Raw genomic sequence first — 12,496 nt, forward strand, 5'->3', positions numbered from 1 at the left:
AAACAGCATGAAGAATCTGGCATACTCTGCGCTTGCCCTTCTGGCTACAGTCAATTGAAATTTTTTAAGTGAGAAACTGAAACATTTCTAGCACTGGCTGCAGCATGCATCACAAACAGAAGCCTCCCATGTGAGCCTCACTCACCCTATAGCAGGGCTTAGGCCCTTGCTGGCTCCCCAGGCTGAGCCTCCCACATGCAGAGAGCGCTTTGCCCACAGGTACTGCTCAGGGCTCAGGTACTCAGGGAAGAGAACTGGTGGGAGCACTGCAGCACAGGCACCTCAGGGGCTTCCCACCACACCTAGATAATTAGGAAGAAGTTACCCAGGAATTCAGTGGCTGAGGGTTAACCACAGCAGGTGTGCTGGCAGGCTGAGTTAGCCTGTCTCGTGGAGCACACCTGGAATCCCAGCACTCAGGAGGCTGAGGTAGGAGGATCATCATGAGTTCGAGGCCAGTCTGAACTGCTGAGCAAGACCCTGTCTACAAAAAAAAAAAAAAGACTTGCGATTTCCGAATTTTATTCAGACACAAAATTAAGAATGGTTTTCATTTACTTGGTGGTTTATAAAGAGTACTTCTTCCTAATTTATGGGCATTGTTTTCCCAATTCACATGTTTTCCTTTGTGTAACTTTTGAGGGGTTTGTTTCTGGCTTATGGGGTTTAAATTTTTTGAATTATGGGTTAGGAACAGGGAAGAAATGTGTAATTAATGAAGTAATAATACAAGTACCTCAATTTTTCGTGATATTTATCATTACCAGATTTGTGGATTTTTCCAGGAAAATTAATTTAACTATACAAGGAACACATTCTGAGCTGTGACATTTGGATAGCTCTTCATATTATGACATCTCTAGCACTTTTGGATGGTTCTTCAAACAAAAAAAGGAAAAAAAATACAGGCCCACAATCTCATATTAGAAACCCTTGGGGCCAGATATATGTGGGAATTTACAGTTTTTTGGATGTTTTGGTTTGGTTTTGTTTTTGGTACCGAGGATCAAACTCGGGACCTTGCGCTTCCGAGGCAGGCACCAGAACCACTGAGCTAAATCCCTGGCCCTGGTTTGGTTTTTTGAAACAGGGTCTTGTTATGTAGCCCAGCCTGGCCTTGAACTTGTGATCCTCCTGCCTCAGCCTCCCAAGTGCTGGGACAATAGGCATGCACCACTACACCTAGCTTGGATTTACTGCACAACACCTTGCAGACTGGAGCATTTTCTTGTGCATAACTATATTATAAATACTTGCGTGGGCCAAGTGCCACTCGTCTCTGTAATCCCAGTTGTTCAGGAGGCTGAGGCAGGAAGGAATGCAAGTTCAAGCCCAGCTTAGCTAACATATCAAGACCCTGTCCAAAAATAGGGGCAAGGCCTGCGGTTGTAGTGAGTGGTAAACCCAGGCCTACCAGGCACAGAGCTCTGGATTCAACCTCCAGCACTGCAAAAAAGAAAAAAGGGGACGTAGTAAAGATTATAGTGTATTGCCAAATGAACATGGTTTTGTTGCCAAAATCTTAACACTTACTGATGTTGGAATTAAAGGTAAGAAATTACACTGCTAGAGCCAGCCGTGCAGGTGCACACCTGTGATCCCAGCATTCTGGGAGGCTGAGGCAGAATGACTACAAGGTCCAGCCCAGCCTGGGCAGTTTAGCAGTCAGAGACCTTGTCTCAAAAGCTGGGGATGTAACTCAATGGGAAGGCCCTGGGCTCAATTCCAGGTACCACAAAAGAAAAAAGAATGAAAGGAAAAGAAATGGTGTTGTTGTATTAAGAAGCAATTTTCACTGTAAAAGAACTATATGCTCCTTAATCTTTTTTTTATATTACCCAACAGTTTATTAGAAACTTCTCCCACAAGAGAAAAAACTTGGGGTTTAGAAACGTAAGACGTCCATTGCAGGCAAGCATTTATTGGTAGCAGTTGGGCTACAAAATCTTGTTTGTCTTTGGAGTTTGCTGGTGGATGATCGTGTCCTGGCTCTGTTGTTTCCTCTTAGAGCTCTTTGGTGTTTTGGTACTTAAAATCTTTCCCCAGTTCTTCACTAGTGCTTGCTTGTTAGAGACAGAGCTGATGGGCTTTATGGTTCTAGCTTATGGATAACAAGCCGTGCTTTAAAAGGATAAATGTTGAAAATAAGAGTAATTTCCTGCCTAGAGGATTGAGTAGCCCATCCAGTTTCAAAACCTCTTTTCCTCACAGTGTATGTAGTAATTCCAGAGCAGGAAAAGCAGCATTAATTTCTGTCTTGAATTTCCCCGTTTTCAGGGCTCCTGTGAGATTTCTCCTTGCCCTTTGACCTCCAAGTATGTAGCGCACTAGAAAATGTCTTGGCCTCCAGGTCACATTTCTGTCCACTGTCTAGCTTAGCTGTACCCTTCAGTGACACTTTTGTGAAGCATAATTCTGATGGCTCTGACCTGGGTCATTGTATCCTGTGAAGGAAAACAGGCCTGATTTACAGTCAGACAGAGATGGAAATGTCCTCCCGCTTTCTGCCTGACCCATGCACTTTACTTGGCGGCTCAGTGTCTGCAAACTTCTGGGTGTATTTTTGGTTGGTGAAGTCATTTGAGTCCTGGAAGGCTTATGTTTGCTTATGAAACTAACCAAAGGGTATAATAAGTTTGTTTCAGAAGAAATGAAGAATTGGCAGACAGAAAGCCATAAAGTTTGAATTTTAGACATGCTTTTCAGAATAAGTATACCATTCACTAACAGCGAGCACACTGCATATTACTCAGCTTTACAGTGTTTTTCTACTGCCTGCCTCCCAGGTAATACAAGGCCCGGGTGGGGCTGCTGAGGTCAGGCAGTGAGGTGCCACCCCCCACACACACACCCGGCCTGCTGTGGAGTGGGGCACAGCCTGGCATGCGTGAGGCCCTGCCCGGCCCCAGCTCCACAAACAAAAAAATCCTCTCTCTCTCTCCCTCCCTCCCTTTGGTTTTGCTTTGGTTTTGGTTTTTCACCCTTAAGCTAATATTTTCTTGAAAGAAATTGGCCAGATGTTCTCTACCCTGGTGCTTTCTTGTTCATTTCGCCTTATTTTGTGTAAGATGCATTTGGGAGTCAGGACCAGGATTATGAGGCACTGAGGAAGTAGAACCTCCCGCCACTCTCCCTCCACACACACAGACACATGCACACCCACCCCAGTTCCCAGCAGCACGACCTTGTGTAGTGGGTTCTCTCTGCGGGGCCCTGTGCACCCCTGCTTCCTTATTATGCAATGCACTTTTCCTGCCACCACGCGAGTCAAAGCTTACTTCAGTCTGACTTGATGTTTAGAGAGGAAGATGCCAGTTGGGAAGAAGCCTGTCAGTTTGTCGAGCCTGCCCATGACAGGTGGGGTGCGGAGGAGCTTCTCTGGGGACGAAGAGTTGACTCCTCCATACCGAGCCCTGCCGGCACAGACAGCCCCAGAGGCCTTCCCGCCTCCCAGCACTAGCCGAGAGTTCAGGCCCAGCCTCAAAACAGGTAACGAGTCGCCCGGCACCGCAGGTACTGCACAGGGTCCATGCTGGGCAGGGTGGCGGGCACAGGGCGCACTCTGCTGTGACAGATGCCGACTCATTCTATTTCTCCTCCTTCTCTTCCTAAATTCATTCTCACTGGGCCTCGGTAGTCATTTCACTGAGACAGGTCATCAGGGGAGCAGTTGATGGAGTTGCACGGGGCAGCTTGCAGTATTTCATGATTCATTCAAATTCCTGACCATTGTGCATCGCAGTTTGGCGCAGCCTTACAGGGACAGCTGTGTGGAGGCCTTGGTCCCCGGATCAGACCCTGACCAGAGGCTTGGTTCCTGACATTGCTCAGTGTCCCACACGCAGCCAGGGTGTGGTGTCAGCTCTGTGTTCATATAGGTTTTGGTGGTAACATTTACCATGATTGTAGCTGAATAATCCAGGTGGAGAAGGACAATATCTGGATAATCTTGGTGTTGAATTTAGGTGACTTATTTCTATATTTTGCACACTTTCGTGTTTGTATATATATAGTGATGCATGATATAAACGACATTTAATTGGTTAGGCCAGGGCAGAAGGTTTTTACCCTTTGTGTGTGGCGTTACCTTTTTCTGAGGGGTCAGAAAAGCTTCCCATCCCTATGCCGACCATTGGGCCTGGGTCCAGATCACAGAGCTGCAAAGCCAAAGTTGTATCTGCCGGGCATGTCTGCTTCCTTGTCCCAGCTGCTGATTTTAAACTACATTGTGTCATCTGGCCAGCATTCTTTAAAATGTCTTCTGTATGTTGAAAATCTAGAGGGAACTTCGTGCCTAGCTGTTTCCTTCTCTGCTGTTTGCTAATATTTTGTCACCTGAAGTTACTGACCTCTTTTTTGGGGGGGCGGCGTTTTCAGAGGACATATTCTTTAGCTTTTGACATCTGTCACAGTGTGTTAGGGCCATCTGGCTCCTTCCCGCTCTGTTTTTCTGATGTCCTTATATCCAGAGGAAATCACAGTGTTTGTTTTACATGACAAACTGCTTGGGACTGGGATTACCAAGTTACCTGCCTTTTAGTGGAAAACCCTCAAAGTCTAACTGAAGAGCATTCTAGCTTCTGGTTTCTGTTTAATTTTTTTCATCCGGGTATTTATGAAGCAGTCATCTTTCACCTTTTTAAGTATGGATACTATGAGTTCTGAATGTTTGAACTTTTGTTGGATTTTGGAAGTGCATTTTTGTTAAACATTAATTTCGGAGGCGTGTATCGTGCTTTGTGAGAGGTTCTGATTCATGTGAAGCAGAACTTGATTTCAGAGGTTGGCAGAACCCCCGAGAACCCACAGCGCCTCCTTGCGGGACTTGCTTCTCTCAGGTCCTGTCGCGTCCCCTGCTGGATGGAATGAGGTGGGATTTCACGCTGGTGAAACCACCCAGGGACCGCTTTGCCACCTGAAGGATCTGAAAGCTACAGTGCTGGGGTTTAGCTGTTCTTCATTATTAATGGACTGTGTAGTTGGGAAAATGTCGTTTCGGTTAGTTTATCTCCTGAAGTGTTAGTGCTTAGTGTCATTAAGTGACTTCCTTTTTAGGACAGAGCTCAGAAAATGCCTTTGTGTAGAGAGGGAGCTGCAGCCAGAGGCTCTGTTGTGTTTCATCCATCATTCACAGAGGATGAGGCCTGGGGAGAAAGGGTTGGTGGGAACATCCTGGACAAGCCTTATCTCAGAGTCCATGGGAACACTGAAACTGCATGAAAACATTGCACATCTGAGTGAATGTTTCACCTGTATCTTGAGCGATCTTTCAAGCACATCATTTCCATATTTTAACATGGTTAGAAGCCTAGTCCAGAAGTGTGTCGTCAGCGATAAATGCACAAAGCTTCAGGGTGTGCCTTAGAAACTCGGCCTCTCTCTCTGCTAAGACCCCGTTTGAATGGCACATGCTTGACTGGAAGCAGAGTGATTCCCATTCATTGAGCCATCTGATCATCCTAACGGGACACGGTTCAACCAACCTTTTATTGTGGGTACTGCACCTTTAATGAAACAGGGGCTTTGTTTCCATGTGTTTATTGTAGTGCTGGCGTTAAAATGATCTTAATGCTTAATGCATGTTGTCTAGATTAGAAGGATAACTTATACATTTGATACTGTTCACTGTAACAGCATTGTTAACTATATTAATTTTTTTTGTTTTCGTTTTTGGTACTGGGGATCGAACTCGGGTCCTTGCACTTGTAAGGCAGGTGGCAGAACCACTGAGCTAAATCCCCTATGTTAATTTTTTTTTTTAAACTGCACAATTTTGCTTTACCTTTCAACAGTCTGATTAGTTTTTTGTTTTACTGTTTTTATATATGGAGTATATTTGCTTTTCTGTCTTTGCACTGTTAAATTTTCCTCTGCCAATGCCCAAACTGGTAGCACAATAAGATGAAATTGTCCTTTCTCAAGAGATTATCATAATATGAGAGAAGACAGACGATGTTTTTTTTAAAGTAATCTGTTGGGCTAGGGAATAGCTTAGTGGTAGAGCTCTTGCCTGACATAGCCAAGACCCCGGATTTGATCCCTAGCACCACCAAGAAAGAAAAAGCGAGAAATGAGGCATTTTTCTGTGACTACTGTTGGGTTTTAAAAGTTGTAATCACTAATTATTGTTCCACATAGTGCTATTACTTTTTGAAAAACTTAAATACCTACTACCCAGGTACAATTTGAGTCCTAATTCACCTCGGAAATAATTTTTTTTTTTTCAGTGTGGACAGATCCCAATTTATGTCCCACATGGTCTTCTTAGCCCGTTCCAGGTCCCCTGACAGATGCCAGAAAGCCCAGAGAGTACCGAACTGTACACACAGATACCACTTTCCTCCTCCACATATATACCCACGTTCAAATTTGATTTATACATTGAGCGCATTAAGAGATTTTTTTAAAAAATAAAAGAGAGGGCCGGGGATTTAGCTCAGTGGTGCCGCTGCCTGCCTTGCAAGCGCAAGGTCCCGAGTTCAATCCCCGGTACCAAAAATAAAAATAAAAGAGATGAGCAAAAAAAAGCCAGGCATGGGGGTGTATACTTGGGCTTGGGGGTAGGAGGACACCAAGAGTTCAAGGAAATCCTGAACTACGTCATGAGTTCAAGGCCAGCCTGGAGTACACAGCCAGACCCTGTCTCAAAAAAAAAAAGAGATTAATGACAAAAAATACTTCCAATTTCGATCCCTGGTACCAAAAAAAAAAAAAAAAATACTTTCAACTACAATTGATCGCAGAAAACTGAAAGTGGAGCCAGTAACCAGGGAGGACTAGAGTTTTTGTTGTTGTGGTTCGTTGGTTTGTGTGTTTGTTTTTGGTACCAGGGGTCGAACTCAGGTCCTTGCGCTTGTGAGGCAGGCAAGGACTAGAGTTTTTAATGGAAAATACATAATAAAAACAAAAAAGTTTACCTTTTGTTTGGAGCCAGATGCCCGCAGGGAGGCAGGCTGCGCTCCTTCAGGAGTGCTTTTCAGATTTGTGTCAGATCTCTCCTTTGAAATAGTCACTCAGACTTTAAAAGAAAACCAGACTGTAGCACTTCCCCCTCCCCTCCAACTCTGGACCTTGCACTTTCGAGGCAGGGGATGGAACCACTGAGCTAAATCCTGGGCCCTGTAGCTCAGTGTAGAGCGCTTTTCTGCCAGGCAGAAGTCCTGGTTCCTGTCTCCAGCACACAGATCCTTGAAGCAGCGGAGGCCGGAGGCCGGAGGCCGGAGGCCGAAGCGCAGTTCAGCAAGCTGTGTAAAGCTCGGGGGAGGCTTGGCTCTGCTCCCTGGGGCTAGGTGGCCCTGGGTGCAGGAACACAGAAGGTCACCTCTCTTGCTCTGTATAGATCTGAAGCTTCACCAGCTCAGCTGTGGTTGGACACTGACTTTAAGAAATCTGAACACACGTTGGTGGCTGTTGACATTAGGCCAATACCTGGGTGAGATCATTTTCATTAAAAGAAGAGAATAGGGAGTACCTTTTGAGGGAGAAGCCCTATGCTCAGGCCTGGAGCAGGGCCGGCTGAGGGCGCTGAGGAGTCAGGCTGTGGGGAACCCCAAGTTGAAAGGGGATAAAAATCTCAGGCATGGCCTAAGATCACTTTGGGGCCTGGCAAAATGAAACTTTTTTTAAAAAAAATTTTTCAGATAGGGTCTCACTGTATAGTTCAGGCTGGCCCCTGCCTACACCTCCTAAACAGCTGGGCTGATCTTTGCTCCCAGAGTCCTGGCCAGCACGACCCCTGTTCCCAGGATGCAGCCCTTCGGAAGCAGTTCTACGCAGAACAGAGACGCTGAAGTGAAGGGCTGCTGGGCTGTGGGCTCGTGTAGGCAGTGAGCGCTGCTGTCAGCGATCTCACAGGGAAAGTGAGCAACTTTGGTTTTGTAGAGAGGTTTTGTGTTTTGGTTGTTTTCTGGTTTGGGGGTTTTTGTGTTTGCTGTGGTACTAGGAATTGAACCCAGGATCTTGCATATGCTGGTCAAGTGCTCTACCTACCACTAAGCTACATCTGCGGCCCTTGCACTGATGATTTTCACATTTCCATTGTCAGTACATTTTTATTTGAACTAGAGTAACTTCCCAAGTTCCCCATAATTTTAGTTCCACTATGGGACTTTATTTAATGTCAGGGGTTTTTTGTTGTTGTTGCTTTTTTGTTTTATTTTGTTTTTGAGACAAGGTCTCGCTAGGTAGTTCAGGCTGGTCTTGAACTCACTGTGTATTCCAGGCTGGCCTCAAACTCTTGGTAGTCCTCCCGCCTCAGCCTCCCAAATTCTGGGATTACAGGTGTGCACCACCGCACCCGGCTGTCAGTTTTATTTTTATAAATTTATATGTGTATAATTTATATTACCAATGCTGTTTTATATGATTTATAATGTTACACCTGATATGAGGCTCATATCCTTGTTTCTTCAGGGAGTCTTTACTGTCTGGGCTGGGGTGTGGTTCAGTGGTCCTAGGGTATTTTCCTTCCTTGAGTGAGACCCTGGGTTCACTCCCTACCTGTGTAAAATCAATGAAGGTGTTCTTTGGGAATAAAGTTATATTATTAAAGTCATATTTACTGTTGTTACTTATTAAGCACTGTACTTTGGAAGCATGCAGGAATATGTCATTCTTTCTATAGACATTGACATAAAAGTGAATGCTTAATCATAAGAAAAATTGTAATGAATATAGTCGAGTTAGTGAGCACCATTATGAGAAGATTCTGTTGAAGGCATCCACTGTGCAGTGTCCCATATGTCATGTTGTTCCTTTGCAGAGCCTTCCTTCATGGTCAGTGTATTTGAAAATTAAAGTGAGCTCTGGAGTTACAGCGCAGGGGCAGAGCACTTGCCCAGCTTGCATGAGGCCCTGGGTTCAGTCTTCAGCACCACAAAAAGAAAAAAATTGAGCGCTTATACTTCTGGAGTTTTTTTGTTTTGTTTTTTGCAGTCAAACCCCAGGCCTCGGCGCATTTGCAGAAGCCACCCCTGAGCTTCCTCCCAGCTTCCCAGGGTTAATTTTAAGAGTGAGAGAGAACTTGGAGAGGTCTTACTAACTGTGAGGCCGTGTGGGTGTGCAGAGGCTTGGTAACCGCGGTGCATCTCTCTCTTTCTCTCTCTCTCTCTCTCTCTCTCTCTCTCACAGTGACCACGTTGCAGCTGAAGGAGGAGCTGCTGGATGGGGAGGATTATAACTTCCTCCAGGGAGCGTCTGATCAGGAAAGCAATGGCTCTGCCAACTTCTACATCAAACAAGAGCCCTGAGCCGGCTCAGAAACTGAGGGCGGGAGGGGAAGAATTTTACACAGAACTGATTTATAATCGATCCAGCTGTACAGCGGGCTATTCTACTGGGACATTTTGCTAAACAGAAAATTTCAGTTCCGGATTTTTCAGGTGGGTGGGGAAACTATTTTAGTCGGGGGGGTAGGGGAAATTTTTCAATTTATAAAGATGGACAATTTTTGTGTTGTATTTGAAGCTTTTGAAAGAATTTTGTAATATTTTCCAAGTTTGGATTTATGTGCATTGTTAACAAGAACTGAAATTCTAACTTTTTGGTAAGATTAAAGTTTAGGTAGCAGGATTGAAGGAAATGATTTAAGGAGGATGTAATTGTAAATGCAAATGAACTGTCATACAAATGAACCTTTTTGGTACCTGTTGGGAGACTTTTGGATTTTAGAAGTTAGGCCAGTCACATCTCCGGCTTCCTCTGCTGCAGAAATATGCAACTGAGGCCCTTGCGGAGGGCCCGGCTCCACACAGACCACGGAAGGGCATTCGCTCTGCTCGCTGGCGTTTCACTGCAGCCCATTTTAAATGTTTGTACAGAAATGTTTTTCATTCTGTGAAAATTTATTTGGAGTTCTGTATGAAACTGGAAGAACTCTGGATACTTTATATGTTCTCTTTTCAGTCAGAAATGATCCTAACACTAAAGTGTTAAACTGGAATGGTTGGCAAGATATACAGGATCTCAATCTCCATGTTGCGGGGTTGGGAACATGCAATATTGTCCTAAGTTTATTTTATTTTCCTTGCTAAAATACAATAGCCCCCGGAAGGGATTCTGATCAGTTCTCAGCCATTTCGTCCCATCCCATGAGATAGAAACTGGGTACAACCACACCCCAAAACAGATGTTTTGTGTCACCAAGAGAATCAAAGTCAGTTACTCAGAGCCAAACAACTTCAGATTACAAAATCATTCCAGCTCCACTTCTAGCTGTCCTGGATTTGTTAGAAAACTAAATTGAAAGAGGACTTAATTTTCTGAAAAATTCCACATACAGAGTATGAATTGTCTTTAACTGTCACCAGAATCTCTTTTTAACAGTAATAATTGATTTGGACCATTCCAAACATTCCCTATTTTAAAATTCACATGGCTTCCTTCAAAAATAGGATCCAAGGGTAAATTGGTGAAAGGTTTGCTCTCTGTCTTCTAGCTGTCTACCGCGCTGTGACTGAGAGCTCTAGCGTTTACCAGTGAGGTTCATAACTAAACTCTCAGGAATTCACTCATCTGTTGTAGAAGTGCTTCTGGGTCTTAGCCTGGCCTCCTCCGTTTGCTAACTGTGGCCATCTCTGGAATATAGGCAGGGCAGACTAGGAATTAATCAAAATGATTAACCTTGACAGTCCTTCCGCCTATGGAATGCTTTAAACACTAGAAAGCCCCAGGAGAACATTTTAGGTAAGATTTTTGTTTGAATTTTAAAATGCATAGAACGTTAAAAACCAGCAATTTATTTTCTAAAATACTGCTCTACTTTTGGGAATAATAGCATTGGTAATACGCACAGGTTTACCTCATTCTATGCAAGAGGGGTTCATAACATAAGGTTTTGTAGCAGCTACTGGAAGTAAATCGTGTTACTTTATAGTGTAAGAATGTATGGAATCGCATGTCACCATTTCTTAACACTGACTCTTTTCGAGGGCAGAAATGCAGATCCCATCAACGCAAGTTGATTCTCTGTCAAATATATGTGACTTCAGCTGTAAAATTACTGGATATTTATCTTCAACAACATTGCTGAGAGGGACCTACTGTAAATGTGACGTCCTCGCGCTTCCCAGATCTTTAGGCCGAGAAGGTTCCAGGCAGAGGGGCAGCGGTCTTTCTTAGGCTCCACGGATCACACCTAGCTCCCCGCTCCCCCGCTTCTGGGCGCAGCCGGCCAGTGAGCACTGTGTTCTACCTGCACCTTGGGGATCGGGGCTCTCAGGGGAACCCCATAAGCCAGGAGGGCTGGGATTTGGAGCCAGCCAGCCCTGGTAATTAGCTCTGTGAAATGCTCATTTGTAGCCGTGTTTCATAAGCTTCCAGTTCCACAGCAAAGCCAGGCTCCGAGCGAGCAAGTGAGAGTGATCCGACCCACCTGCTCCAGCAAGTTCGCTTGCTCGGCCCCTGACCCTGGCTGGCAGGCTGCTGAGGAGGACCCTGCCGGCCCCTCTGCCCACAACCTCGAGCGGAAGTGAAGGCGGCCCTGCCCAGGGCTCTGTCTTAGCCATAACTCCGACCTACAGCTCTGTAGCCCCTTCCTCTCTTACGGTTCAAAACGTACTGCTGACCTTGGGTTTGTTTTTTGTTATTTGTTTTCCTGTTAGGATTACTTGGGGACTTTGGTAGTTTAAACTCTCTAACCTTTTCCTTGCTGTGTATGAGGATAAAGCTAAAGCTGTTATCAACTTCTTATTCTACGGATACTAACACGGGTTTTCAGTGTTTGTTTTATTAATTTTGCGTGATGTGAATACCCTTTCCCATCAATATTTGTATTATGGTGCTATATATTTGGTAATGATCCTTTAATATTGGGAAGGGATTTTAAAAATACTGTGATTAAACTGGGTTTCTTCCTTTGATTTTCATATTTTAAATAAAGCCACAGTCATTTATACAAAGGATTAGTATCTGTCCCTGGGCATATCTTTTGAGGACAGAGGTCAAAGTAAACTGCATAAGGTTTTTACATCATTTCTGTATGTATTTGATATATAGATAATATCTGTACAAATTTAATCTTTTATTTTCTGGTAACGTGATCATTGAGAAAGTGTTTGAAACTTTCTCATGAAGTGTATATAATGGCGTGAAAAATTCCTTCAGAGAAATTTATGTTCCTTTCATTTTTACCAAATTGCAAATTTTCAGCATGGATGTGAAAAGCATTAAAATTATAACTTTGTGTACAAGATGAAAATAATTCACTAAATTTGCCCTTTTTTACACAAAATAAAATGAAAGTTAAGCCGTATGTGAGCAGTTCTCTGATGTTGGGCAGGAGGGTTCAGTGTGAGGTGGAGGTGCAGCTCCCTGCTGGCTGGGGAGGCTCAGACTCATGGATGTGTAGCGTCGCAGCATGCCTCATACTGTGTGTACATGAAAACAATTAACCTGGTCAGGCCCGGTGGCTCATGCCTGTAATTCCAGCACTCTGGAGGCTGAGGCACGAGGATCACCTTGAGTTTGACCAGCCGGGGCTGCATAGCGAGACCCTGTC

The 12,496-nt window shown here is 44.4% G+C and overlaps 1 protein-coding gene across 16 annotated transcripts in view; it reads left to right on the top strand.

Moving 5' to 3' along the window:
* The window catches only part of Mbtd1 (mbt domain containing 1), a 65,980-nt gene extending 53,730 nt beyond the window's left edge, over nucleotides 1-12,250 (top strand). For 13 of the 16 annotated variants that reach the window (XM_013077659.3, XM_021240115.2, XM_021240118.2 and 10 more), the window contains one exon: nucleotides 3,301-12,250. In XM_013077659.3, coding sequence (XP_012933113.1) covers nucleotides 3,301-3,674 — 374 coding nt within the window. In that variant the 3' untranslated portion in view covers nucleotides 3,675-12,250. The remainder of the gene's footprint in view (nucleotides 1-3,300) is intronic. The other 3 variants (XM_021240123.2, XM_021240124.2, XM_021240122.2) reach the window with 2 other exon arrangements.
* Nucleotides 12,251-12,496: the final 246 nt, after the last annotated feature.

The sequence above is a fragment of the Heterocephalus glaber genome, unplaced genomic scaffold (genome assembly GCF_053883595.1).
Source record: "Heterocephalus glaber isolate CG9 unplaced genomic scaffold, H.glaber_assembly_v1.0 deba00001773, whole genome shotgun sequence".
Taxonomy (NCBI): domain Eukaryota; kingdom Metazoa; phylum Chordata; class Mammalia; order Rodentia; family Bathyergidae; genus Heterocephalus; species Heterocephalus glaber.